The sequence below is a fragment of the Salvelinus sp. IW2-2015 genome, linkage group LG1 (assembly GCF_002910315.2).
Source record: "Salvelinus sp. IW2-2015 linkage group LG1, ASM291031v2, whole genome shotgun sequence".
Classification (NCBI taxonomy): domain Eukaryota; kingdom Metazoa; phylum Chordata; class Actinopteri; order Salmoniformes; family Salmonidae; genus Salvelinus; species Salvelinus sp. IW2-2015.
Window position 1 is genome coordinate 45,810,264 of NC_036838.1, and position 26,955 is coordinate 45,837,218.

The window sequence follows — 26,955 nt, forward strand, 5'->3', positions numbered from 1 at the left end:
TTAGATTTTGGACACTAGATGGCAGCAGTGTGTGTGCAAAGTTTCAGATTGATCCAGTGAAGCATTGCAATACGGCACAGTATGTGCATTTTCAAATACATAACTATAGAGAACATACAAAAATTATATGGCATTACAAAATTTAAGTTTACACTCTCCCAGGAATGTCATAAATGATGGATCATTGGCTTATACACTAACTTTCACACATCTAGATAGCCGGGCGGGGTGGGTGCGGGGTGGGTGTGCCAGAGACAGCAGGGGTTCAAACTGTAGAACCCAGTTCCTACATTTTAATATAAAAATTTATTTTATTTTTAAAAAACGATGCTACATTTGATCTCTGGGACCCTCAGGATGACAAGAGCAAGATTACTGAATGTAAGTACATTATTTACCTTCAGAGGTGAATGTATCAAACCAGTTGCCGTGATAAAAGTTGTTGTTGTGCACTCCTCGAATAATAGCATGGTATTTTTTCACTGTAATAGCTACTGTAAATTGGATATTGCAGTTAGATTAACAATAATTTAAACTTTCTGCCCATATAAGACATGTCTATGTCCTGGAAAGTTTGCTGTTACTTACAACTTCAATCCGGTCACATTGGCGCACGTTAGCATCAACCGTCCCGGTATAGGGACACTGATCCCGTAGAGGTAAGGAGCTTTGACAGGACTCATGGTTAAACAACCACACACACAAAGGAAGTAGCAACAGAGATTTACAGAATCGCTTGGGTAAAGTGTTGAGCAGCTGACATAAAATGAGAATTCAACAGGTTCTTGGAACAGTGTGTTGGCTCTCTGAGAGCAACTGACAATTTGGTATGGAACTACCTACTGTAGCATTGTGAATAAGCTTTGTTCTCTGTCTTTAGGCGGTACAACTCCTCTCCCCAGCACTGTTATTTAAAGTGTGGTCCTACATCTTTTGGTCGTTTGAAGCTTGAAGTGTGGTCCTATCTTAGAGCAGTTTGAAGGATAAAATGTGCTCCTACCTTGGGGTCGGCAGTGAGCAGTTTGAAGGATAAAATGTTCTCCTACCTTGGGGTCGGCAGTGAGCAGTTTGAAGGATAAATGTCTTCCTACCTTGGGGTCGGCAGTGAACAGTTTGAAGGATAAAATGTGCTCCTACCTTGGGGTCAGCAGTGAGCAGTTTGAAGGCCTCGTAAACCTGTTTCTCCTTCACTCCTCCTCCCAGGTCTAGGAAGTTGGCCGGTTTCCCTCCATGGAGGTCGATGATGTCACACGTGGCCATAGCCAGACCAGCCCCATTCACTGTAATGGCAGGTCAAAGGTGAAATTAAACCACAAAGAAAGGTGTTACTGGTCTCAGAAAACAGAGAAGGGCCTTTAAAGTCCAGAGCATCCCTTCAAAATAGTTGCTGTGCTCATCGCAAAGTTAGATGATAATCGATGATACCGGAATCTCATACTCCAATGAAGTTAGATTTCCCACATTAGTCAAAATGAAGTTGAGAATTCAAACATAAACCCTTGAGAGAAAACTGTGACATTGAAAAGTAGTTGGGATTTAATTACAATAAACATTACCTAATACAATCATTAAAACAAAAACATAAGAGCGCACAGTGAAATCAATGAGTAAATGATCTAATGAAGAGGGAATAACAAATAATCTTTAGAGAATTTAAAGCTTTAAGAGGTCAACTGTTAAAACTCATCTAATGAGGATATTTAACACTTGAAGAAGTTGAGAAGCGGAGGGAAACGTGATTACGGCAACACTCTTGACTTCAGAAAGCAAGTGTTGATTAAAAGAAGTTCTGTCGCACTAGCGTTAGCCCGTATTATCAGGCAGCCTAATGAGAGCATCCCTATCCCGCTGGGTTGCTTGGTGCTGTGTTGCCAGGGAGCCAAGTGATTCAGCCGCTTCCTGCTGAAGCCAACATGCCTCTCTATAAATGTCTTATCTCATTTGGGTTATCAGCGCTAAGCCTGCATCCTGGCAAGCGCCCCCTACAGAAGTCTCAATAAAAGGAAACTGGTTTTAACAGCTGTCACTTTGGTGGGTTACAGAGCTTTTAAGGAGCCCATCAGCTCTGAGCTGTTGTCCTGTAGGAAAGGCTGGGCACGGGAAAGAGGCACTAACCGTGATCTTACTGCCACAGCGTTTATGAGGCTGCAGGGCAACCAGGAGATACTCCCTAGCAGCCCAGAATTACACTATAAAGCTTTGATTTATGACAGGGGAGACCTATAATGAGAATGCTAACAATCCAGCTCACTGGAGACTTTTTATTATTATGGCTAATTAGAAAGAATTGGTTACAGCGTCCTCCTTCTGGAGTCGTTAGAAAGCTGCTTGTTAATTTGGACTGGAGAGGAGCCCAGTCAGCCATTCCAGTTGGTGGGTTAGCCATGGCTAAATGCATAGAACATGCATGTGTGTGGACAGTGGACAGCCATAAACCAGAACTCACCAAAGCAGGCAATGTTTCCATCCAAGCCAATGTACTTGAGGTCCCATTTGGCTGCCTCCGTCTCTGTGGGATCGCTCTCTGACATGTCGTCCAGGGCAAAGACGGCTTTCTGACGGAACTCTGCGTTATCGTCAAAATTGATCTTGGCATCAAAGCACACCACTGAAAGAAGGGAGCGAGAAAGAGGAGAGAAAGAGAAGACAGAGCGAAACATAAATATAAAGACAAATAGATGAGGATATGAAATGGAAATGATTTTTTTTTTTTTTTTTTTATTTATTTTTTTTTTTATGTGGCAAGTGACCTCATCCTATTAGACTTAATTACTTCAGTATTTGTAATGGTGAAGCTCATGTTTATGTATTTGACAGTGCCTCTAAGGGAGAATATATTATTTGTACACTTCACAAGGTGCAGTTCAAAGAAACTGTAAGCTAAATGTTAACTGCAAACAAAGTATTTACTTCAGATTTTCATTAAGGGTTGATTATCAGTGGAGCTACTTCAGGTTTCTTAGCATTGCAGGGCTGAAATCCTGAGGTGTGCTCCTTGTGGATTTGTACTTTGTGAGGCCCACTATATACCATAACCATTTACACAAGGGTGATTGGAGCCTTCATCTATCAATACTCTATAACAGCCTGGAGGACAAATGACAGTAGTGGTACACGGGATCCCCATGGAACCAACGGTAAATTCACTATGTAATGGCTCATCTCTGATATACTACCTGGGCTGAAGCTCCCAAGAGTAATAAATGTGACGCGACACACACACACAGCCCACACAAACATACAGCCCCACACACACACACTAGGTGGAACCAAAATAAATGGGGAAAAAACTTAAACAGCAGCTAAGTGGAGTCTCCTGGAGCTGCTTTATGTGACCAACTTCAGTTCAACAGTGTTCAATTTGACACTCTTTTCTGTCTAGTCTTAGTCATTATAGTCATTCGAATAATGATTTAGTCTAGTTGTCAAAATGGAAAAGACAGTGGGCCATTTTAGTCACATGACATTTGTATTGCTTCATTAACCTATAGTAAACAATCACTGACTTCCATGTGCACAAACATACATAGCCTACCAACATATTTGTCTGCATAACATCCTATTCTCTTCCCAAAAGAAGAAAAATGACAAACATGCATAACAATAATATTATATAAGAATTATCTGCCCATGTACATTCCTAATTCAGCCTACATAGAAGATGCACATTATATACAAAACAAACAGACACACACAAATGCAGAGAGACAGAGACCAAGAGAGAGAGAGACACATTTGTTCTACATAGCATATTTCTATCTGAACATTCCAAAACATTGTGTCCTTTTGAAACATCTGGCTCATTGTTCTATCTGTGGATACACCACTGAACACAAATATAAATGCAATATGTAAAGTGTTGGTCATGAGCTGAAATAAAATATGCCAGAAATGTTCCATAAGCACAAAAAGTTTCTCTCAAATGTTGTCCACACATTTGTTTACATCCCTGTTAATAAGTATTTCTCCTTTTCCAAGATAGTCCACCTGACAGGTGTGGAATATTAAGAAGCTGATTAAATAACATGGTCATTACACAATCCTGGGGACCGTTTTTTTTGTTTCACAACACAATGCCATGTCTCACGTTTTGAGGGAGCATGCAATTGGCATGCTGACTGCAGGAATATCCACCAGAGCTGTTGCCACAGAATTAAATGTTATTTCTCTACCAAAAGCCACCTCCAACATTTTAAAGATGGTGGCAGTGTGTCCAACCAGCCTCACAACCGCAAACCACATGTAACCACGGCAGCCCAGGACCTCCACATCAGGCTTCTTCACCTGCAGGATCGTCTGAGACCAGCCACCCGGACAGCTGATGAAACTGTGGGTTTTCACAACCAAAGAATTTCTGAACAAACTGTTCGTCGTCCTCGCCAGGGTATTGACCTGACTGCAGTTCGACGGCATAACAGACTTCAGTGGGCAAATGCTTACCTTCGATGGCCACTGGCACGCTGGAGAAGTGTGCTCAGATAGCGTGTATGGTGTCATGTGTGCAAGCGGTTTGCTAATGTCAATTGTGAACAGAGTACCCCATGGTGGTGGTGGGGCTATGATATAGGCAAGCATAAGCTACAGACAACAAACACAATTGTATTTTATTGACGGGAATTGGAATGCACAGAGATACCGTGACGATATCCTGAGGCCCATTGTCGTGCTATTCATCTGCCACCATCACCTCACGTTTCAGCAAGATAATGCACTGCTCCATGTCACAAGGATCTGTACACAATACCTGGAAGCTGAACATGTCCCAGTTCTTCCATGGCCTGCATACTCACCAGACATGTCACCCATTAAGCATGTTTGGCATGCTCTGGATTGACATGTACAACAGCCTTTTCCAGTTCCTGCCAATATCCAGAAACTTTGCACAGCTACTGAAGTGGTGTGGGACAACATTCTACAGGCCACAATCAACTCTATGAGAAGATGTATCGTGCTGCATGAGGCAAATGGTTGTCACACCAGATACTGACTGGGTTTCTGATCCACGCCCCTACCTTTTATTTAAGGTATCTGTGACCAACAGATGCATATCTGTATTCACAGGCATGTGAAATCCATAGATTAGGGCCTAATGAATGTACTTCAAGTGACTGATTTCCTTAAATGAACTGTAACTCAGTAAATTCTTAGAAAATGTTGCATGTTGCGTTTTTATTTTTGCTCAGTGTAGAATCTGTTATGAACAGAATGGACAAAGTTTTGTAGACTTTACCCTTTGCCAAAGTTTTAAAAAATTGCGTTATTACATACACGCACTTCACAGAATAGGATTCACAGATTCTCACGGACAGATGAAACGGCAAAGAATTGTCTAGGCTCATGTAAAATTATGTGATTACCAGCAGCAGTAATTCCTGGTTTTGGGTTTTCGTCTTTGATTATTTGGACGAGTCAGGATTGGCGAAGGGTTTTGCCAAGAGTTTCCGTTTGCCAGGAAGGAGATTTCTCTTCCTTCCTTTGCATGAAGGTAATCACAATTGTTAATGTATTTCCCCCAGAAGTAAAACAGGAAATGACAGATTTTCACAATATTATTTTACTTCTGGGTACCCGAGATTAGGCATTCCCTAACGGAAATATGCAATACAATGCAGAACGCGACAATAGGATCTCGCTAGCTCGTGCTTGACTCTGCGCACCTCCTTGCTTGTTCTGCTACCATTGGAAATAACAGGCTGTGGTTAATCTTGGGTTAGTTATAAAATATTTGGAGCAGCCTAAACAAATGACTACCAGTCCGGTCCCAAAGTAGCCTAGTTTTAGAATGGCCAGCGATACACGTTAGAAAGACAAACAATGTAGTGGCGGTATTATGGGACATGTCTTTTGAACGGTAGCCTAAGGGCTAGAATAAAAACGTTTTCTTCTGAAGAAAAGAGGGAGTCTAGATTACAGAACCAGACAGACTACAATTAATAAAAGACAGCCTATTTTCTATAGCCTACTCAAGGGCCTAATGAATGCTACTTCAAGTGACTGATTTCCTTAAATGAACTGTAACTCAGTAAAATCTTAGAAAATGTTGCGTTTTTTTTTGCTCAGTGTAGAATCTGTTTGAACAGAATGGACAAAGTTTTGTAGACTTTACCCTTTGCCAAAGTTTTAAAAAATTGCGTTATTACATCACGCACTTCACAGAATAGGATTCACAGATTCTCACGGACAGATGAAATTTAAAAGACAGCCTACTTTTCTATAGCCCTACTCAAGGAGAGAGAAAACCTAGCTAGACTGTTGTTTTACTATTCAACTCAATTCTGCTACTGTTTTTAATTTTGTAAAAACAATTATGTTTTCTTAACCAGACAAAGGGTAGCTAACTAGATGGCTAGTGTGACTGGTTAGCTAAGGTGAAGCAAGAGAGTCCATGCGATATGTTAAATCAGAGGCAGAGCCGGGGTGGAACCTGTCTGCCCACACTCATTGCTTTCCCTCGCAGCTCACCACCTGATGTAGGCTGTGTTTGCCGGGTGTGACTTGTCCTTCCCACTAACGAAACTGCGCTGTGCATCTGTGCTGCTATATTAATTGTGCTTATCACTGAAAAGCTCTCAATCTTCCAAAAATCTTGCTCAGTCCACTTACTAGTCAATTTATTTGTCAGAGATCATTTTGGCTCGTTTTAGTCAACTTTAGTTGAGTTATATTTTTTGTGTCTATTTTGTAAGTTATAGTCTCACCATACTGCTTTTATTTATTTACTTTTCTGTCTTTTGCACACCAGTATCTCTTCTTGCACATGAATCATTGATGATTTATCACTCCAGTGTTAATCTGCTAAATTGTAATTATTCGATTTATTGCCTACCTCATGCCTTTTGCACACATTGTATATAGATTCTCTTTTTTTCTACCATGTTATTGACTTGTTTATTGTTTACTCCATGTGTAACTCTGTGTTGTCTGTTCACACTGCTATGCTTTATCTTGGCCAGGTCGCAGTTGCAAATGAGAACTTGTTCTCAACTAGCCTACCTGGTTAAATAAAGGTGAAAAAAAAATAATAATCAATTGCCCCTGAAAAATAGGTGTTTGACAAATATTTTAGTCACTATTTTTGATCACGAAATTAACACTAGTACATTTTCAGAGATGAACAGTAATTTGGTTTTACCGTCCCTCTGGTGATGAGCGTTCAGTTACACTGAAATTAAAGTCAAAATAATAGACCAAAGTGGGAAAAGACATGCAGTACCTTTCTGCCTACAGTGATGTTCTTCAGTACTGTGGTTTGTTGTTTAAACTCGACTGAAAAACAGACATCCATGGTACTTGATTCCCTTCCCTCGTTGAATATGTACAAAATGAAGAACAAGTTGATCTACTTTCAATGTGAGTCTACAGAAACACTGCTTCTGCCTTGCTAGTACAGCTTGGTTGTACACAACAAATTAATAGACCTCTCATCAATATTCATAAGCAATTATTATACTAAGCTACAATATGTTATTTTCTTGTCACTCTCTGATGAACCAGATCTATAACAAGAACTTGTTTCATAACAATGTATCGAAAGTTGTGGAGAAGCAAACTTGTGTCATCTATCAGTTTATCTGTCTGAGTTTTACTCAAGAGGCAATTAGTTCTGGATTTAATTCAGGATAGTGTTATGCTACAATATACAGTATACCTAAAATCCCATAATACACTCCCATGGTGAGAGAGCAAATGAAAGAGAAAAAGAGAGGGAGAGAGAACAAACACAGACAGACGCAGATAAATAGAACTTCTGATATGTAGACACCAGAAAGAGGAAGAAAAAAAAGCGTCATACCTTCTCCTTCGGGAGTCTCTCCGAGAGGATTGACTTCAACTTGAGTGGCGTCGACTTTCAGGAACAGATCATAGAGCCTCTTAATCTGATCTGCAGCCTGTGAGTTCCACAGAGGACAGTAATTACCCAACAATATGCCTCTGAACAGCAGACCCGCCAAGGCCACTCAGCACCACGCACACGCTAAATAAAACATGGCAAATCACCTTTTAAACACATGTAAAAAGGTGATTTTGTCATGTTTTATTGAGTGTGTGCGTGGTACGGAGTGCCCTTGGTGGGCCTGCTTCTCAGCCTAGTGTGTGAGTGTGTTCGCTCATGTGTGTGCAGGTGTTGAATTTTTTATTACCAACTTTTTCAGGGGTTCTGACAACCCAATATTCTCGAACTAACATGACGCAATAAGCCTTTAGCTCATACTATACAATATATATATATATATATATATATATAGTTGAAGTCAGAAGTTTACATACACTTAGGTTGGAGTCTTTAAAACTCGTTTTTCAACCACTCCACAAATTTCTTGTTAACTTCTTATGGCTGCAGGGGCAGTATTGAGTAGCTTGGATGAAAGGTGCACAGAGGTGCCCAGAGTAAAACGGCCTGCACCTCAGTCATAGTTGCTAATATATGCATATTATTAGTATTGGATAGAGAACACTCTGACGTTTCTAAAACTGTTTGAATTATGTCTGTGAGTATAACAGAACTCAAATCCAAACAGGAAGTGGAAATTCTGAGGCTGGTGGATTTTCAACCAAGATCCCATTGAAATTACAGCGAGATATGAATTTGTTTGCACTTCCTACGGCTTCCACTAGCTGTCAACAGTCTGTAGAACTTTGTCTGATGACTCTACTGTGAAGGGGGGCCGAATGAAAAGAGTATTTGTCACCACTGCCATGAGGTGACCATTCTTTGACCATGCGCGTTCACATGAGAGGGAGCTCCGTTCCATCGCTCATCTGAAGTCAATGTAATTCTCCGGTTGGAACGCTATTCAAGATTTATGTTAACAACATTCTAAAGATTGATTCAATACATCGTTTGACATGTTACTGCATTTATTGTGGACCTGGGATTCCTGGGAGTGCATTCTGATGAAGATCATCAAAGGTAAGGGAATATTTATCATGTCATTTCTGGTTTCTGTTGACTCCAACATGGCGGCTAATTTGACTATAGTTCTGAGCGCCGTCTCAGATTATTGCACGGTTTGCTTTTTCCGTAAAGTTTTTTTGAAATCTGACACAGTGGTTGCATTAAGGAGAGGTATATCTATAATTCCATGTGTATAACTTGTATTATCATCTACATTCATGATGAGTATTTATGTTGAATAGATGTGGCTATGCAAAATCACTGGATGTTTTTGGAACTAGTGAACGTAACACGCCAATGTAAACTCTGATTATTTTATATAAATATGAACTTTGTCAAACAAAACATACATGTATTGTGTAACATGAGGTTCTCTGAGTGTCATCTGATGAAGATCATCAAAGGTTAGTGATACATTTTCTCTCTATTTCTGCTTTTTGTGACTGCTATCTTTGTCTGGAAAAATAGCTGTGCTTATTCTGTGGCTTGGTGGTGACCTAACATAATCGTTTGTGGTGCTTTCGCTGAAAAGCCTATTTGAAATCGGACACTTTGGTGGGATTAACAACAAGATTACCTTTAAAATGGTATAAGACACATGTTAACGGGATTGCAGCCATAAGAAGTTAGCTGTGTACGTGACGAATGCAATTTGATCTTATAAAGGTTTGTCTGTTGTACAAGGACGTTATGGAGTTCTATGGACCATTTTATCAGCTCTGAGTTCAGTATTGTGGATCTTTGGTGTGTGTACGCGACTCTGCTTCTCTGCACTGCGGCTCAGAGAGCTTTGTCGGGCCTATTACCTGTCTTTCCAGAGGTCCTTTGAAACCCAAATTAGCTGCCATGCGGAGCGCCTGGTCATCTCGCACGCCCTCGAAAATATCTATAACTTCCTGTGGTACGCGAGAGCAGAGAAAGAGAAAGCAGAGAGAATGGAGACTCAAACACTGGATGGTCATTTGATAAAGTGGATGTTCATATTAAATCACGATATGCAATTAAGTGGTGAAAACCTGCCAGTAGTGAGGAAAGGAGAACCGGGCCTGAAACGATAGCTTTATAATTATCAGGCACTTGTAGAGATGAGATTCTAACATAGAGAAGGGATCTCTCCATCAAGGGATTCATTGTGCCAATCACACACACACACACAGAGACAGAGACAGAAACAGAGACAGAGACAGAGAGAGAGACAGAGAGCGCACATGGTGTGACGGAAGTACAGGAATACCAGGGATGTCTGTACTGTAGTTTTTGCAAAGAGATGTTAAGCTATTGGATCACAAGTACAGTGAATGGTGAGAGGTTCCTTGTCAACATCTTTAGTCATTTGTAACATATGCTGCTGCAGAGATCACAGTACTGTACCTTAAAGATGAGTTCTGGGGATTTGTCGGCAACCTCCTCTATGTCCATCCCACCCTGAGGACTGCCCACCATGACGGGGCCGTTGCAGGCCCGGTCCATCAGGATGGCAAAGTAGGTCTCTCTGGTGATGTCCAGTGCTTCAGCCACCATCACCTGGTCAGTATGGAGAGAGTCAGTCTACTACCTTCACATCACAAACTGGCCTCAGATATAGCAGATCATATTATTACAACCCAGAGAACCTATGGGTTCTAAATCTAGGCTATACTGGGAATGAAGCACACTGCTGGGAGATAGAGACAAGAGAGAGATTGATGGCAAGACAGAGAGATAGAGATTAGTTGTTTGTTTGTTATCAGTTCCCTGGGCCTAACTTGAAAGAGTTTATTTGGACTCCGTAAGGACGATTCTTCTCCATGTCCCATGGAAACAGGCAATAACACAGTCCTCTTTCGCTCTCTGCTTAAAGTCTTGATCTATTTTACACACTACTACCACCCTCTCCTAGTCTTTCTCTCAATCGAACTGGCTCTCTGTGCCCCTCTCTCCATCTACTATGCTCTCCTCCTCCTTCTATCACTTCCTGCCCCTCTCCCCACCCCTGGTCTGTCCTGCCAATAGAGATAATGCTCTGTGTCTGGAGAGGATGGCTGCAGTATAATGAAGTGAAGGGGACGTGTTACAATGGCAGGCTGACAGCTCACTCCTGGTTTTCATTCAGGGAAACAGAGCTTGACAATATAATTACAGCCTGTTAAAGAGGGCTATGTTAAGAGGCCTGGGTTCTGTTCAATCACTGCAGCTCTCTGGCTACTTTATTACTTTGATCCCAGGCCTAATCTAAATCTGAGATGGGCTTTGAGAGGGGCCTGTGACTATAGCCACTAACAGCAGGTAGCATCATATCTCCCTTGTCTGTGAATGTCTGCACGTTTCGGGAAATTAATCTAGTGTGTACTGGTTTTTGTGTGTGATACATGACACATGGCTGCATATAGGTCCCTCTGGGATCATTTATCATGATACATTTCTGCAATTAATAAATATTCTATTCCTATATGCTTAGTTTACAAAATAAAACTATTGGAAATGGTGTTGTCAGTCATCTAACAGATGACATGCTATAGATAGATAATGCAGCTAATGTTTCAATATGAAATGACATCTCACAACAATGCATTCAGTTTTTGTGTTTATATTTCTCACTTTCCCCTCAGCCCTGGTGTTGTGGTAGTGAACTGCCTTCCCCGCCAGCTCTTTCTATAAAAATGGCAAATGTGACAGTAGTTTGATAATTCTCCTAAACTTTGCAGCAGGGGCAGGAGCAGAGCGAGGTGTGTGCCTGGCTGGCAGGAATGAAAACATGCGTTAATGGGAAGCTCTAGGCTACATTTCACTAAAGAGGCAGAGCGAGAGAGAGAGCGAGAGCGAGAGAGGGGAAAAATACAAGCTACAGGCCGAGAAGGGTTCATTACCTGGAAGTGTGTTTTTGGGTGGGCTGCAGTGTGAGTGAGGAAAATAATATTCCTGCTTGTTAGCGACACTTGGAAATGGTTGTTTACGTGACTAACACTTTGGTCTCAGAGAGGCCCTGACTCGCATGTATTATTTATCGCAGTGAACCATAACACCAAATAGCACAAACACAACCAACGACACCGGCTTCAAATGGCATGTCTCCACCAGGGACCTATCCCCAGAACTAGAGGAACAAAAAAACAATATAGACTAATGTATTATTACCCCGATGCTTGTGCAGTCATTAATTTCATGGAACTGCATTACTGAATTGAAATGACCCTGAAATGAGAAAAACAGAAAAGTTATTTTACCCCCAGCTATGACTTACCGTTTTTACTTTCACTCCTTCCTTTGGCGTCTGCTTGGTGGTCAGGCTATAGCCTAGCATCTTACTGGCCAGCTCACCCACCACAGAGGGGCTAGAGAAGAGACAGGAGTGTCTCAATTACAACTACTTAATTAATAGTGCTTTGATTACAGATAAAAACCTAGAGGACAAACATCTTCCAAAAATAGAGGACTATCACCATAGCAGATAACAGAGTAATTATTTTCAGCTCCTGAGACACGTTTTCATTTCAACAAAGACATGGTTCAGCACATTTGCAGTGTGATTGTAATGTGTTCTGACAAAGCACTGCTCTTGAAAAAGTATATCCTGGTTTCGGCTGTTCTTTAAAGGAAGTGCGAGTCTCATTCCTGTACTGCTTCTTGCTCTGGTTTTTATAAAATACAAATGAAGCCTGAGGTTGTGTTTTGCTTTGATAGATGGTAGGAGAGTGAACTTTGTGCACACGTCACTGTCTGGGGAGGCTTAACTTCAGATGGTTCACTTAGAAAAGTTTCTGGTTATCCCAAATACTGAAAGGGTGACAATGATACATATGTCGTAGCCATATGTCGTAAATCACAGGTCAGGCCTTATCACGCTGCTATCTTGGCTACATAATTTTTTTGCAGAGGAAACATTAATCTAGTAGCTGGCCAATGAAGATGTTGGTTGATGTGATATAAGATGGACAAACATTATATTATTGTTAGGGAAATCTGGCCAATATAGGCCTATAACAATGTGCTAGAAGAACACAATTCGATTGAGCTCCACTGAATCAGAGCTGTATATCACAATTCCAATAACCTGATTCAGTGAGGTGCGCACAGTGCAATTTCCCAATGATAAATTCACTATTTCAAAGTTTAATTGGGAGCAGTTTTCCCTAAAGTAGCAAATGTAGCTTTTTATTGCAGGGTCCTGTGTAGGTAGCTGGAACAGAGGGAAAGCAACACCGTCTAGGAGGGAGAACTGAAGCAGTAGTAGAGAAATAGAACAGAACCATTCTCTGAAGGGGCCATTACTCAAATCACACCTCAGTAAGTGTGGGTGGCGGATGGCAGGGGTACTCACTCTTTAGTTAAGTGCACTCCACCTTTAAGTCCACTGTTGAACACACCCTTCCCTCGTCCCCCAGCCAGAATCTGGGCCTTCAGGACTATCTCCTTGGCGTCTGAAAGAGAGAGGGATTAGAAAAAAAGAGAGATGGGCTCTGTCAGCAGGATAGAGAGATAGACAGCCAGGTGAGAGAGGAGAAGAGCATGAGACCTCTCCGTATGGTACATCATCACAGAGCCCATTACACTTCCCCTGTCTCTGAGTAAAATGTTCTCACCCATCACCCTGGGTCTCCATTAGCTCCTGTCCTGTCTAGAGAAGGGGGGATATAGGGAAAGAGGGGGCTAGGAGGAGAGGTACGTGATGGGATGAGGGAAAGGGTACTTCAGCTCACGTATGATCTTCTCCCCTAGCCCTGCTAATTACAGGCTAAAGCCAACTTCCCAAATACAGGGTAGAGAGGGTACCCTATTGAAAGTTGAAAGAACATGTTCATATAGACAGGCAAATACTCCCATACAAGGTACATGCATACAAACAGATTACAAAGACATAAACTAGACACACAAACATGTATCTACCGTATCTAATCTAACCAATGTGTTAATTTGCGTCATTTGACTCTCTTTAGAGTTTCGACTGACCATTGCAATTTTATGGCATTTTAACGATGCTAACACCATTTAGGCCTAGCCTACTTGCCCTTTCTGTAATCTCCAAGTCCTCCTTTCTACACCAGGAGAGAGCACCTCTGGTAGAGCACTGAGCTGTCTATTCAGCTACCCACTGAACAGGCTCCCTCTATTCAAATGGTGCAACAAGGGCACTTGATGGGATATGGTCTTGAGCGATCATTATCCTGGCAGGGAGTTCCACCATTGGCTAACAGTGGGGCAACCAGAACATGTAAAGAAAGGCACGTCGACCTTGGCCCAGGAACATAGCTCTCTTACTCTCAGTAAAGCTTCTCAAGCGGAGTGGCTCAGGCTGTTCCAGTAGGAACAAGACCCCGACAAAGTAGGCTCTGACAAAATGGCAGGGATTAAACCAAAACTGAATTAGTGAGCTCTGTTCTGCCCTGGGATGAGGAGAGAAAGACCGAGAGAATAAAGGTGAGCACATGTAGGGGCTGTGAGTAGTCATACATTAATAAATATGTCAATTCAAAAAACTGCAACAGCGCAAAATTAAAATTGAGTTCAAAGCAAGATGAAATGGAGTGTCCTACGGGCATGTGCAGCAGAGGGACGGAACAGAGAAAATTAGGAAACTACTTTTGTTAAAAGAAAAGCGGGAGCCAATGAGGAAGGTGTTATTCCTTAGCCCTGACAAGAGGTGTGCTGCAAGGTGTAGAACGGACCGAGACCGGGTCGTCTCTGGAAGGAGGAGAGGAGTGAGAGATGAGGATGATTAAGGTGCAGTATGGGAAACAATGGCTAGAGAAGGAAATGGAGGGGAAAAGGAGAAAAGAATGATGAAGGAAATATGTAGCCTATATAGCCAGATATATGATTGGTTATTGAGAGGTATGCTGTTTCACACCGTGCCCAGAATATATAAAAGGTGCCATAACACACCAAAGCCCAAATAATTAGCCATATACAATTGATCACACAGGAAAAGAGTATCTAGATATACCTAAGAGGTGTTTAGTGGAGCATATGAAGCCTACTTATCAGGAGAGATAAGCCTCTTAACGAATGAACCGTTCTCTCATCAAATCACTCACTTGGAAAATTGGCCTTGATTACACATACAAAACACACCCGACCTTTACAGTGGCTTGTTAAGAATGCAAAACACCCCTCAGCCTGTTCCTTTATTTCCAGTCTTTCCCCCGATAGTGTCATCATTGTAGATTCTCTGAAGCTGCCACCACCCAGGATTTTTTTTAAACTGTCAAAATGCATCGTGAAGTAATGATGCCCTGAAAGATCCCAGTGAACGAGCCACTATGTGAGCACAGAGCAGACATTACCAATAACATGTATAAACCCTGGATGACTGACTGGGTGTGCTGTATTGAAGCCACAGAGCAGACATTACCAATACATTGTATAACCTGGATGACTGACTGGGTGTGCTGTATTGAAGCCACAGAGCAGACATGACCAATACATGTATAACCCTGGATGACTGACTGGGTGTGCTGTATTGAAGCCACAGAGCAGACATTACCAATAACATGTATAACCCTGGATGCTGACTGGGTGTGCTGTATTGAAGCCACAGAGCAGACATTACCAATAACATGTAAACCCTGGATGACTGACTGGGTGTGCTGTATTGAAGCCACAGAGCAGACATGACCAATAACATGTATAAACCCTGGATGACTGACTGGGTGTGCTGTATTGAAGCCACAGAGCAGACATTACCAATAACATGTATAAACCCTGGATGACTGACTGGGTGTGCTGTATTGAAGCCACAGAGCAGACATTACCAATAACATGTATAAACCCTGGATGACTGACTGGGTGTGCTGTATTGAAGCCACAGAGCAGACATTACCAATAACATGTATAAACCCTGGATGACTGACTGGGTGTGCTGTTATTGAAGCCACTGCGCAGACGTCTTGGTACTCCTCCTCAATTGTAAAAAAGACTTAGGAAACTATAGAAATGCATTTATCAATGTCCACATTCATTTTTGACACATTTATTATATTATTACAGACACTTTAATGCATACTTGAAATTGTATTGTGAGTTAAACATAAAAACACTATTTTTTTAGAGTAGTAATATGACTGTGCCCACGACAACAACAATACATGTCATTTTGTCCTTGAAACATTCAAATACTGTAGAATTCCATTAATTCCTATGGAGGACTGTTCCTACTAGGGAGTGCCAACACGGCTGACTGGGGCTTCAAAGCCTCTCAATGGTCAATACATAGCATCATCAATCCAGAGTTTATATATACAGTGGGGAGAACAAGTATTTGACACACTGCCGATTTTGCAGGTTTTCCTACTTACAAAGCATGTAGAGCACATATGTCAGAGTCAAGGCCCGCGGGCCACATCCGGCCCGCGAGAAGGTTTTTTACGGCCTGGGATGATCTTGATTTATTATTAGAACCGGCCCGCAGACGCAGCAAGCCGGCAGCCCGCAGATCTTTTACACGCACCAATACTACATTTCCCACAATGCAACGGTGACGCACCGAGCAGTAGGCTGCTTCATTTCAATATTTATTGGCACAGCAGTCGTCAGCATCACAGTAAAATTAACTTTCAGATACCCATCAAAAATGGCAAAACGGAAGGTGGACACTGAGAACCGGGGGTTTCAAACAAGGTGGGAGTCGGAGTATATGTTCACGGAGGTAGCTGGAAAACCTGTGTGTCTTCTGTGTGGAGAAAGTGTGGCGGTACTGAAAGAGTATAATCTGAGACGACATTATGAAACGAAACACGCGGACAAAAACAAGAATATGGACATGGAACAAAGGCTACAAAAGGCAGAGGAATTAAAACGAGGCCTCAAATCTCGACAGGCTCTGTTCAAAAAGCCAAATCACAAGGCCAGGCTGCTGTCAAGGCCAGTTTTATTTTGGCAGAAGAGATCGCTAAATCAGCCCGGCCATTTACGGAGGGGGATTTCATCAAAAACTGCATGATTAAAGTTTGTGACGAAGTTTGCCCAGAAAAAAGGCAACTCTTTTTAAATGTGAGTCTGAGCAGAAACACCATTGCCGAGAGAGTAGACCAGTTGTCCATCAATCTAAAAGAGCAGCTTGTGAAAAAGGGAAAAGATTTCATTGCATATTCCTTGGCTGTGGATGAGAGCACCGACATTTCTGACATTGCCCAGTTGTCAATTTTCATCCGCGAGGTGACTCCAGCCTAAGCGTGACAGAGGAGTTTTTGGCTTTACGTCCTATGCATGGCACAACTACGGGGCATGATTTGTATGAAGAGGTGTCAAGATGTGTAATGAGATGGAGCTGCCTTGGAAAAACTCGTGGGTTTGACAACCGACGGAGCCCCTGCGATGTGTGGACACAGGAGCGGACTGGTGGCGAGAATACGGGAAAAGATGCAAGAGGAAAACGCGACAGGTGAGCTGACAGCTTATCATTGTATCATACACCAGGAAGCGTTGTGCGGTAAAGCCTTGAAAATGGAGCATGTAATGAGCATCATCACGCGCACAGTTAACTTTATCAGAGCCAAAGGTTTGAATCACCGCCAGTTCAAGGCATTTCTGACGGAGTTAGAAACGGAGCATGGTGATTTGCCTTATCACACAGAGGTGCGATGGCTAAGCCAGGGAAAGGTGCTTCAAAGATGTTTCGAGCTTCGTGAGGAGATTTGTCTGTTCTTGGACAGCAAAGGGAAAGACACAACACAACTCCGAGACGAAATGTTTCTGTGTGAAATGGCTTTTCTGTGTGACATTACGAGTCATCTGAATGCAATGAACTTGCAGTGCAGGGTCGGGATCATGTCATCTCTGATATGTACAGTACAGTGAAGGCATTTAAAACCAAACTGACTCTGTGGGAGACGCAGATGCGGAAAGAAAATTTGAGCCACTTTCCCCACTGCCAGACCATGAAAGAGAAGCTCTCTACCAGTGCGTTCCCGAGCGCACAGTTGGCTGATAAAATAGGTATGCTTGCCGCTGACTTTCGACGCGTTTGCTGACTTTGAAGCACAAAAAAGCAGGTTGGAACTGCTCGGTACCCATTTGCTGTTGACGTGGAAAGCTCACCACCAAACCTCCAAATGGAGTTGATTGACCTCCAATGCAATGATGCACTGAGGGCAAAATATGCGGCAGTGGGTGCTGCGGAGTTCGCCCGTTTCCTCCCGACACAATGCCCCAGCTGCGCATCCAGGCTGCTCAAACGTTGTCTATGTTTGGCAGCACATACCTGTGTGAACAACTGTTTTCTTTGATGAACCTGAACAAAACATCACACAGAAGTCGACTTACTGCTGAACACCTCCACTCAATTCTGAGGTTTCCTCAGCTCAGAGCCTTACCCGAACATTGATGAACTTGTGGAAAGATGGGACACACCAAGTATCACCCTCAACCTCAAACAAGTGAACATTACTGTGCAATCACATATTTAGAGTTTTTACTCAGTTCAAGTTTAAAAGTTAAAGTTTAATATTTGTTTTCACTGCATGTTACTTCTCCTTAAACAAAGTGTTGTTTTTGATTATTAGATTTTTGCACTTTATTTTATTGTATTTCAATCCAATTATATTTTAAAAATATTTCAGTTGAGTGGATGATAGAAAATTGCTATTATTGTTTTTTTCTTTGAAGTAAATTTAGCCCACTTTTGCTAAAATAGAAAATATAGGCTACTGATGGTGCCTTGAATACCGGTTTCTTTCATTTAATGTTCATGTTATGGGGATTTTTATATAAAGGAATTTGTCTTTTGTGTCTGTTGAAAATTAAAGATTACTGACAGAGCCATAAGAAATATTGCTTTATTTATCTGATCATATTGGAATATATTTGTTAGGTTTTCAGTAGGTTCAATTAGGTTCACTAGACTATATGCGTCATTTAAAAAATTTTCAATTAACATTCGAACAGTCCGGCCCTCGGCTTGTAGCTAAATTTTTTATTTGGCCTCCGTCCATTTGACTTTGACACCCCTGATGTAGAGGTAGGTAATTTTTTATCATAGGTACACTTCAACTGTGAGAGACGGAATCTAAAACAAAAATCCAGAAAATCACATTGTATGATTTTTAAGTAATTAATTTGCATTTTATTGCATGACATAAGTATTTGATCACCTACCAACCAGTAAGAATTCCCGCTCTCACAGACCTGTTAGTTTTTCTTTAAGAAGCCCTCCTGTTCTCACTCATTACCTGTAGTAACTGCACCTGTTTGAACTCGTTACCTGTATAAAAGACACCTGTCACACACTCAAACAGACTCCAACCTCTCCACAATGGCCAAGACCAGAGAGCTGTGTAAGGACATCAGGGATTAAATTGTAGACCTGCACAGGCTGGATGGGCTACAGGACAATAGGCACAGCTTGGTGAGAAGGCACAAATGTTGGCGCAATTATTAGAAAATGGAAGAAGTTGAAGACGGTCAATCACCCTCGGTCTGGGGCTCCATGCAAGATCTCACCTCGTGGGTATCAATGATCATGAGGAAGGTGAGGGATCGCCCAGAACTACACGGCAGGACCTGGTCAATGACCTGAAGGGAGCTGGGAGCACAGTCTCAAAGAAAACCATTAGTAAACACTACGCCGTCATGGATTAAATCCTGCAGCGCACGCAAGGTCCCCTGCTCAAGCCAGCGCATGTCCAGGCCCGTCTGAAGTTTGCCAATGACCATCTGGATGATCCAGAGGAGGAATGGGAGAAGGTCATGTGGTCTGATGAGACAAAAATATAGCTTTTTGGTCTAAACTCCACTCGCCGTGTTTGGAGGAAGAAGAAGGATGAGTACAACCCCAAGAACACCATCCCAACTGTGAAGCATGGAGGTGGAAACATCATTCTTTGGGATGCTTTTTGCAAAGGGACAGGACAACTGCACGTATTGAGGGGAGGATGGATGGGGCCATGTATCGCGAGATCTTGGCCAACAACCTCCTTCCTCAGTAAGAGCATTGAAGATGGGTCGTGGCTGGGTCTTCCAGCATGACACGACCCGAAACCACACAGCCAGGGCAATAAGGAGTGGCTCCATAAGAAGCATCTCAAGGTCCTGGAGTGGCCTAGCAGTCTCCAGACCTGAACCCAATAGAAATCTTTGGAGGGAGCTGAAAGTCCGTTTTGCCCAGCGACAGCCCCGAACCTGTAGGATCTGGAGAAGGTCTGTATGGAGGAGTGGGCCAAAATCCCTGCTGCAGTGTGTGCAAACCTGGTCAAGAACTACAGGAACGTATGATCTCTGTATTGCAAACAAAGGTTTTCTGTACCAAATATTAAGTTCTGCTTTTCTGATGTATCAAATACTTATGTCATGCAATAAAATGCAAATTAATTACTTAAAAATCATACAATGTGATTTTCTGGATTTTTGTTTTAGATTCCGTCTCTCACAGTTGAAGTGTACCTATGACAAAAATTACAGACCTCTACATGCTTTGTAAGTAGGAAAACCTGCAAAATCGGCAGTGTATCAAATACTTATTTTCCCCACTGTACACACACACGTCATTGGATATTATCCATTCATGCTCCAGACATGAAACATCACCAAACACAGGCAGTGTTATACTTGTGTGAAGATGACGCCACTGAAGAGCATTGATGGATTTGTGCGAGTCTCTCAATAACTCACACACTCATATAGATGTTTTATTCAATGTGTCTAGTAAACTGCTTTTTAAAGGTAAATCTTTAGGGATATTTGGGGTATTTCTATATCAAATGGCAGCCATTGTAGGAAACAGCTATTTATTTGAAGAAAATTGTGTTTTTGTTTTTATTCTGTTACGGACAGTTATCTTAGGTCCAAATACAAAACAATGAAACTGTGCCTCCATGCCTATTGTTGATAGTATTGACAGGTAGGCGCGTTAGGCTACATTTTGGGAGATGAATGTGATTTAGTTCTAACAGCATGTAGCACAAAAACACCTAAGAACTCTGGGAGCCAGAGGTAGCACTACAGAGGAGTGATGACATCAGATACAGAGAGTGGTTTGGCCAGGACACCACACAACATTCAATATGCAAAAACATGCACAACCGTGAAACTGATAATATGAATAAAATAATTAATTCTCAGAAGTTATGCATATTAGCAGTAAAAGTTAAGGTGAATAGAAAATCCCCTTAATGAAAGTGGAAGGGACAGGGTGGCAGCATTCCATAACAAGCCATCTATTTCCAGTGGACCCATATAAAGTCATGGCAAATCTGAAAAGGGATATTTTCTTCTCCATGTAGTTTTTTTAGGGACAGACACAGAAAATGAGATTAACATGTAACTACATCTTCAATCGCATCAGCTGTAATCTGAGTTACACGGCCGTCCTCGGGCTAACTCATTTCCCAGTAATGAACGCAAATGAACTCCCAGCCTATTTACTGATGACAGCAGTCGGCATCGAGGCTGTTACTTCTGCCTCGACAACATCTCCCCTCTCTTTGTATTTCAAACGTTCTGTCCTCCTCCTCTCTCGGCGGTCCGGAAGGATGTAGCCCAAGGGTTAGGGACGGCAGAGTTAGCGTTGTCTGATATTTAATTAAGCCATAAAAGGCTGTGCACTTGGGGACTGTATAAAGGGACAGACGCAGGCTGCAAGCCAATCTGGAGAGGACGAGATGCACTCACTGTCTGTCTGCAGGCCATGGTGAGAGGATAGGGGAAGTCAGACTAGAGCTGGGATGCTGACCATACTGATCACTTATTGCAGGCATTTTGATGGTAGCATTCATTACGATAAGTAGCCTAACCCAAAGAAATGTTATAAGTTTGAAATGAAATAATAATATGGTGATTGTTAATGGGACAACCAACAAACTACTGGTTGCTTAAAAGGACAGTAAAAAAAAGTTGTGCACTTTTTAAGTCTTGTTCTATTTGTCGTTATCGCATCAATTTAAAATGTAGTGCGATATGTATTTTTCCACATCTCCTACCTCTAGGTCAGACTGAGCAGCCCAGCTCCCAGCTCCAGGTCAGACTGAGCAGCCCAGCTCCCAGCTCCAGGTCAGACTGAGCAAAGCCAGCACCCAGCTCCAGGTCAGACTGAGCAGCCCAGCACCCAGCTCCAGTCAGACTGAGCAGCCCAGCTGCCAGGTCAGACTGGCAGCCCAGCACCCAGCTCCAGGTCAGACTGAGCAGCCCAGCTCCAGGTCAGACTGAGCAGCCAGCACCCAGTCCAGGTCAGACTGAGCAGCCCAGCTCCAGAGTCAGACTGAGCAGCCCAGCACCCAGCTCCAGGTCAGACTGAGCAGCCAGCTCCCAGCTCTAGGTCAGACTGAGCAGCCCAGCACCAGTCAGACTGAGCAGCCCGGCCACCAGCTCCAGGTCAGACTGAGCAGCCCGGCACCCAGCTCCAGGTCAGACTGAGCATCCAGTCCTAGGTCAGACTGAGCAGCCCAGCTCCCAGCTCCAGGTCAGCCGGCACCCAGCTCCAGGTCAGCCCGGCACCCAGCTCCAGGTCAGCCCAGCACCCAGCTCCAGGTCAGCCCAGCACCCAGCTCCAGGTCAGCCCAGCACCCAGCTCCAGGTCAGACTGAGCAGCCCAGCACCCAGCTCCAGGTCAGCCCAGCACCCAGCTCCCAGGTCAGCCCAGCACCCAGCTCCAGGTCAGCCCAGCACCCAGCTCCAGGTCAGACTGAGCAGCCCAGCACCCAGCTCCAGGTCAGACTGAGCAGCCCAGCTCTAGGTCAGACTGAGCAGCCCAGCTCTAGGTCAGACTGAGCAGCCCACACCAGCTCCAGGTCAGACTGAGCAGCCAGCACCCAGCTCGCGTCAGACTGAGCAGCCCAGCACCCAGCTCCAGGTCAGACTGAGCAGCCCAGCACCCAGCTCCAGGTCAGACTGAGCAGCCAGCACCCAGCTCCAGGTCAGACTGAGCAGCCCAGCTCTCCAGTGTTAGCTCCAGTCTAACGCAAGTAATGTGGCAGCACATGTGATGACTAATCCAAACTCAGGAGACAATCAACACACACAGGAACAATCAAAGTGAATAGATTCAGTGTCTACTACAGATAGGTGCTTCAACCACTATAAGTAGAAAGTAAAAACAGAGCATACTAATTATAAAATGTACATGATAATCAGTTCACAAGATAAATTATGTTTGTTTGAGTGAGTGAGTGAGTGAGTGAGTGAGTGAGTGTGTGAGTCTACATGGAGGAGACTACTGGCTAGTTTGGTCATCAGGCTGACCCCTAGACTACACTTTAAGATATTGAGGGATGATGATATTTTGGCAATGTGAAGATAGGAATCCAGAGTATGGAATCTCTGTATCTGCTAGAGAATTGACTATGTGAAGTGCAGCAGTGAGGAGGGTGAATGTGATCGCAGTGTCCTGTGTTGTATGCATGGATTTGGGAATTAACCTGGTTTAGGTAGGCTGCCTGGGGGGTATGTCTATTTGTAGATGAAGGTGCATAATTGGAGTATTAAGCACCTCCCCCTGCTACTCCCCCTATGGACAACACCTCCCCCCTGCTACTCCCCCTATGGACAACCCCTCCCCCCTGCTACTCCCCCTATGGACAACACCTCCCCCCTGCTACTCCCCCTATGGACAACCCCTCCCCCCTGCTACTCCCCCTATGGACAACACCTCCCCCCGCTACTCCCCTATGGACACCCCTCCCCCCTGCTATCCCCCTATGGACAACCCCTCCACCTGCTACTCCCCCCTATGGACAACACCCCCCCTGCTACTCCCCCTATGGAAACCCCTCCCCCTGCTATCCCCCTATGGACAACCCCTCCCACCTGTACTTCCCCTATGGACAACCCCTCCCCCCTGCGTACTCCCCCTATGGACAACCCCTCCCCCTGCTACTCCCCCTATGGACAACACCCTCCCCCCTGCTACTCCCCCTATGGACAACCCCTCCCCCCTGCTACTCCCCTATGGACAACACCCCCCCCCTGCTACTCCCCCTATGGACAACCCCTCCCACCTGCTACTCCCCCTATGGACAACACCCCCCCCCCTGCTACTCCCCCTATGGACAACCCCTCCCCCCTGCTACTCCCCCTATGGACAACACCTCCCCTCCCCTGCAATACACCTGCAACCCTGTACATGTGACTATAAACAATTTTGAACATTTAGAATAGATAATGACTCGCTGTATCGAGTTATCATTCTCCACTGCTGCAGTAATGAAGCTTAGAAGTTAATGCAGTTAACAAACTGGTAAGCCTTTATTTCCTTATGACTAGTATGAGGCTAATGGTAAGCCACCAAAAACAGAGTATATGACCTCTTTGAGCTGTGCAATGCTATTGCACTATCCATTCCAACTGCGCCAGGTAATGACCACTCAGAGGATGTGGCTGTATCTAATGATGTAGTCTCTGTGGAGCTCTACAGGGGTTCATCGTCAACCTAGACCTCTGCTGCCTGCTGTAGTATCATATTCTCCTGTCACTACCCACATGACAGCCGACTCCTCGTTAGGCTCCACACACTGTCCGTACTAAAGATTTCCAGAGCTGGACTAAGTGGCACTCTATGACAGAGAGGCAGAGTTCAAACCCCTGGACCAGTGTAGAGACTGTTAGTCACTCTGGAGTAAGACTTTACAGACAACGGCCCAGGGGTATGGTCATCTAAAGTTATCAGCCAATGTCTCATTAATGGCATACAGTCATTTAACCAACAATGGCATTCTACTGGAATAGCAATGAGGGAAAGGGCCGAGGTCATTATGATGACCATATTCAAGCCTGCTTATACAAACACGACTGAGGAGATGAACTTGGAACGTAGGCAGCAATCCTCTAGGTTTCACAGGTGAGTAATAAAAGCCGTGGAGCAGAGTTCCATACAGTGAATGGTGTGCCTTCCACTGCTCTGGAGTGATTAATATCACTTTATCCCCTGGAACCCAAGGACTACAGTGAGTGCGTCATAAGCTTCAAGCATAATGGTTATCATAATGACTTCTAACACACTATTAGCGCCATCCATACACCATACTGAATATGTCTGATAAATAATTCCACATATAATGAAACGCCTAGGTTAAGCAGCATAATGAGAAGGTGGAACTACCATAAGCCGCTTATAGAAATCAGCTCTTCAAGAAAGCCTTATTTTACAAAGCCTATTTAAAGCTGTTAAGAGAATTTCCGTGAGCATGTCGTTTTCTCCAGTTGTAAGGTCTCTGCCAGCTATGATGACAACAGACAAATCCTATACAGGTAAAGCAGATGTCTACTACATGGCTTTAAGGACACTACAAGCATCACGTACATTGCTCTGCCTACTCCATACTACCATAAACTGTGCATATGTGCACACATTAGGCGAGCACGTCTAGGCCGTCACTGCCGGTCCTGTCCAGCCTGTGTTAATGACCTTGGCTTGAACAAGCTCCTCCTCAGCCTCTCCCGTGTCCCCTCTTTCCCCGGGAGCGTGGCTTCTTGGTAGGATAACTCCTCACACCATCCGTCTTTCTGTGTGACAGGCTGGTTCTCAGGGGGGAAAAGGGCGGTGTGGCGGAGATACCTGCAACTCCACAGACTAACTTGCTGCACTCATTCTGCCCCCTACCTGATCCAAAAGTAAACAAGGACACTGATGTTTTTGCTGGCAGTGGCACCGCTGTGCTTGGGAGTTGGAAAAGAGAAAGCAGCAGAGCACACTGCTGTTTTGACTTAACATTAACAGTTAATAGCTATGTAAATGCTCACAGTTACCTGAAGAACATTTGCATAATAATCCATTCAAACCCCATTCACGTAAAATCACAACGGCATGGTACTGAGGGAGGGAACACTTAAACTTGTTTAGACAGAGAGAAAAAAAAACATTCTATGCAGACGAAGCTGTAGCTTTAATAAAATAATGTTTTCTAGGTAAAATAACTCCATTCAGTTGCTCTCCAAGTGTAAAGATTAACACTTCGCTGTAGGTGTCTTTACGCATGCATCCAAAACACCTTTATAAACATTTATATAACACATTAGTGATAAGCTGTCGCACTACCCTTAGTAGCGCCTTGCGGTCAGATGCCAAGCAGTTGCCATAAAAAGCAGTGACGCAACCAGTCAGGATGCTCTCGATGGTGCACCTGTAGAACTTTTTGAGGATCTGAGGACCCATGCCAAATATTTTCAGCCTCTTGAGGGGGAAGAGACATTGTGCCCACCCCATGACTGTGTTGGTGTGTTTGGACCATAATATCACACCAAGGAACATGAAGCTCTCAAACTTCTCCACTACAGCCCTGCCTAGGTGAATGGGGGCTGCTCAGCCCTCCGATTTATGTAGTCCACGATCAGCTCCTTTGTCTTGCTCAAGTTGAGGGAGAGGTTGCTGCCATAGCTTCACACTGCCAGGACTCAGATCACCTCTCATCATCGTCGGTGATCAGGCACATCACAGTTGAGTCGTCGGCAAACTTAATGATGGTGTTGGAGTCGTGTTTGGCCACGCAGTTGTGGGTGAACAGGGAGTACAGGAGGGGACTAAGCACGCACCCGAGGGGCCCCTGTGTTAATGGTCAGCGTTATGGATATTTTGTTGCCTACCCTCACCACCTGGGGGTGGCCCGTCAGGAAGTCCAGGATCCAGTTGCAGAGGGAGGTGTTCAGTCCCAGGGTCCTTAGCTTAGTGATAAGATTTGTGGGCACTATGGTGTTGAACACTGAGCTGTAGTCAATGAACAGCATTCTCACATATGTGTTCCTTTTGTCCAGGTGGGAAAGGGCAGTGTGGAGTGCAATAGAGATGGCATCGTCTGTGGATCTGTTGGTGCGGTATGCGAATTGGAGTGGGTGCAGTGTTTCTGGGATGATGGTGTTGATGTGAGCTATGATCAGCCTTTCAAAGCCTTTCATGGCTACAAATGAGTGCTTCGGGGCGATAGTCATGTAGGAAGGTTTACTTGGGCACAGGGACTATGGTGGTCTGCTTGAAACATGCAGGTATTACAGACTGGGTTAGGGAGAGATTAAAAATATCAGTTTATACACTTGCCAGCTGGTCGGCGCAAGCTCAGAGAAAGCGTCCTGGTAATCCGTCTGTGAATGTTAACCTGTTTAAAGGTCTTACATCGGCTATGGAGAGCGTGAACACAGTCTTCCGGAACAGCTGGTGCTCTCATGCA

General features: G+C 43.8%; 1 protein-coding gene across 1 annotated transcript in view; it reads right to left on the reverse strand.

The window, feature by feature from the left end:
• Nucleotides 1-981: 981 nt before the first annotated feature.
• LOC111968514 (succinate-CoA ligase GDP-forming subunit beta) overlaps nucleotides 982-26,955 on the reverse strand; it is a 72,483-nt gene continuing 46,509 nt past the window's right edge. The window contains exons 3-9 of the mRNA XM_023994146.3: nucleotides 13,194-13,293; nucleotides 12,117-12,207; nucleotides 10,268-10,420; nucleotides 9,703-9,792; nucleotides 7,793-7,889; nucleotides 2,447-2,608; nucleotides 982-1,280 (exon numbers count right to left, since the gene is read on the reverse strand). Coding sequence (XP_023849914.2) covers nucleotides 997-1,280; nucleotides 2,447-2,608; nucleotides 7,793-7,889; nucleotides 9,703-9,792; nucleotides 10,268-10,420; nucleotides 12,117-12,207; nucleotides 13,194-13,293 — 977 coding nt within the window. The 3' untranslated portion in view covers nucleotides 982-996. The remainder of the gene's footprint in view (nucleotides 1,281-2,446; nucleotides 2,609-7,792; nucleotides 7,890-9,702; nucleotides 9,793-10,267; nucleotides 10,421-12,116; nucleotides 12,208-13,193; nucleotides 13,294-26,955) is intronic.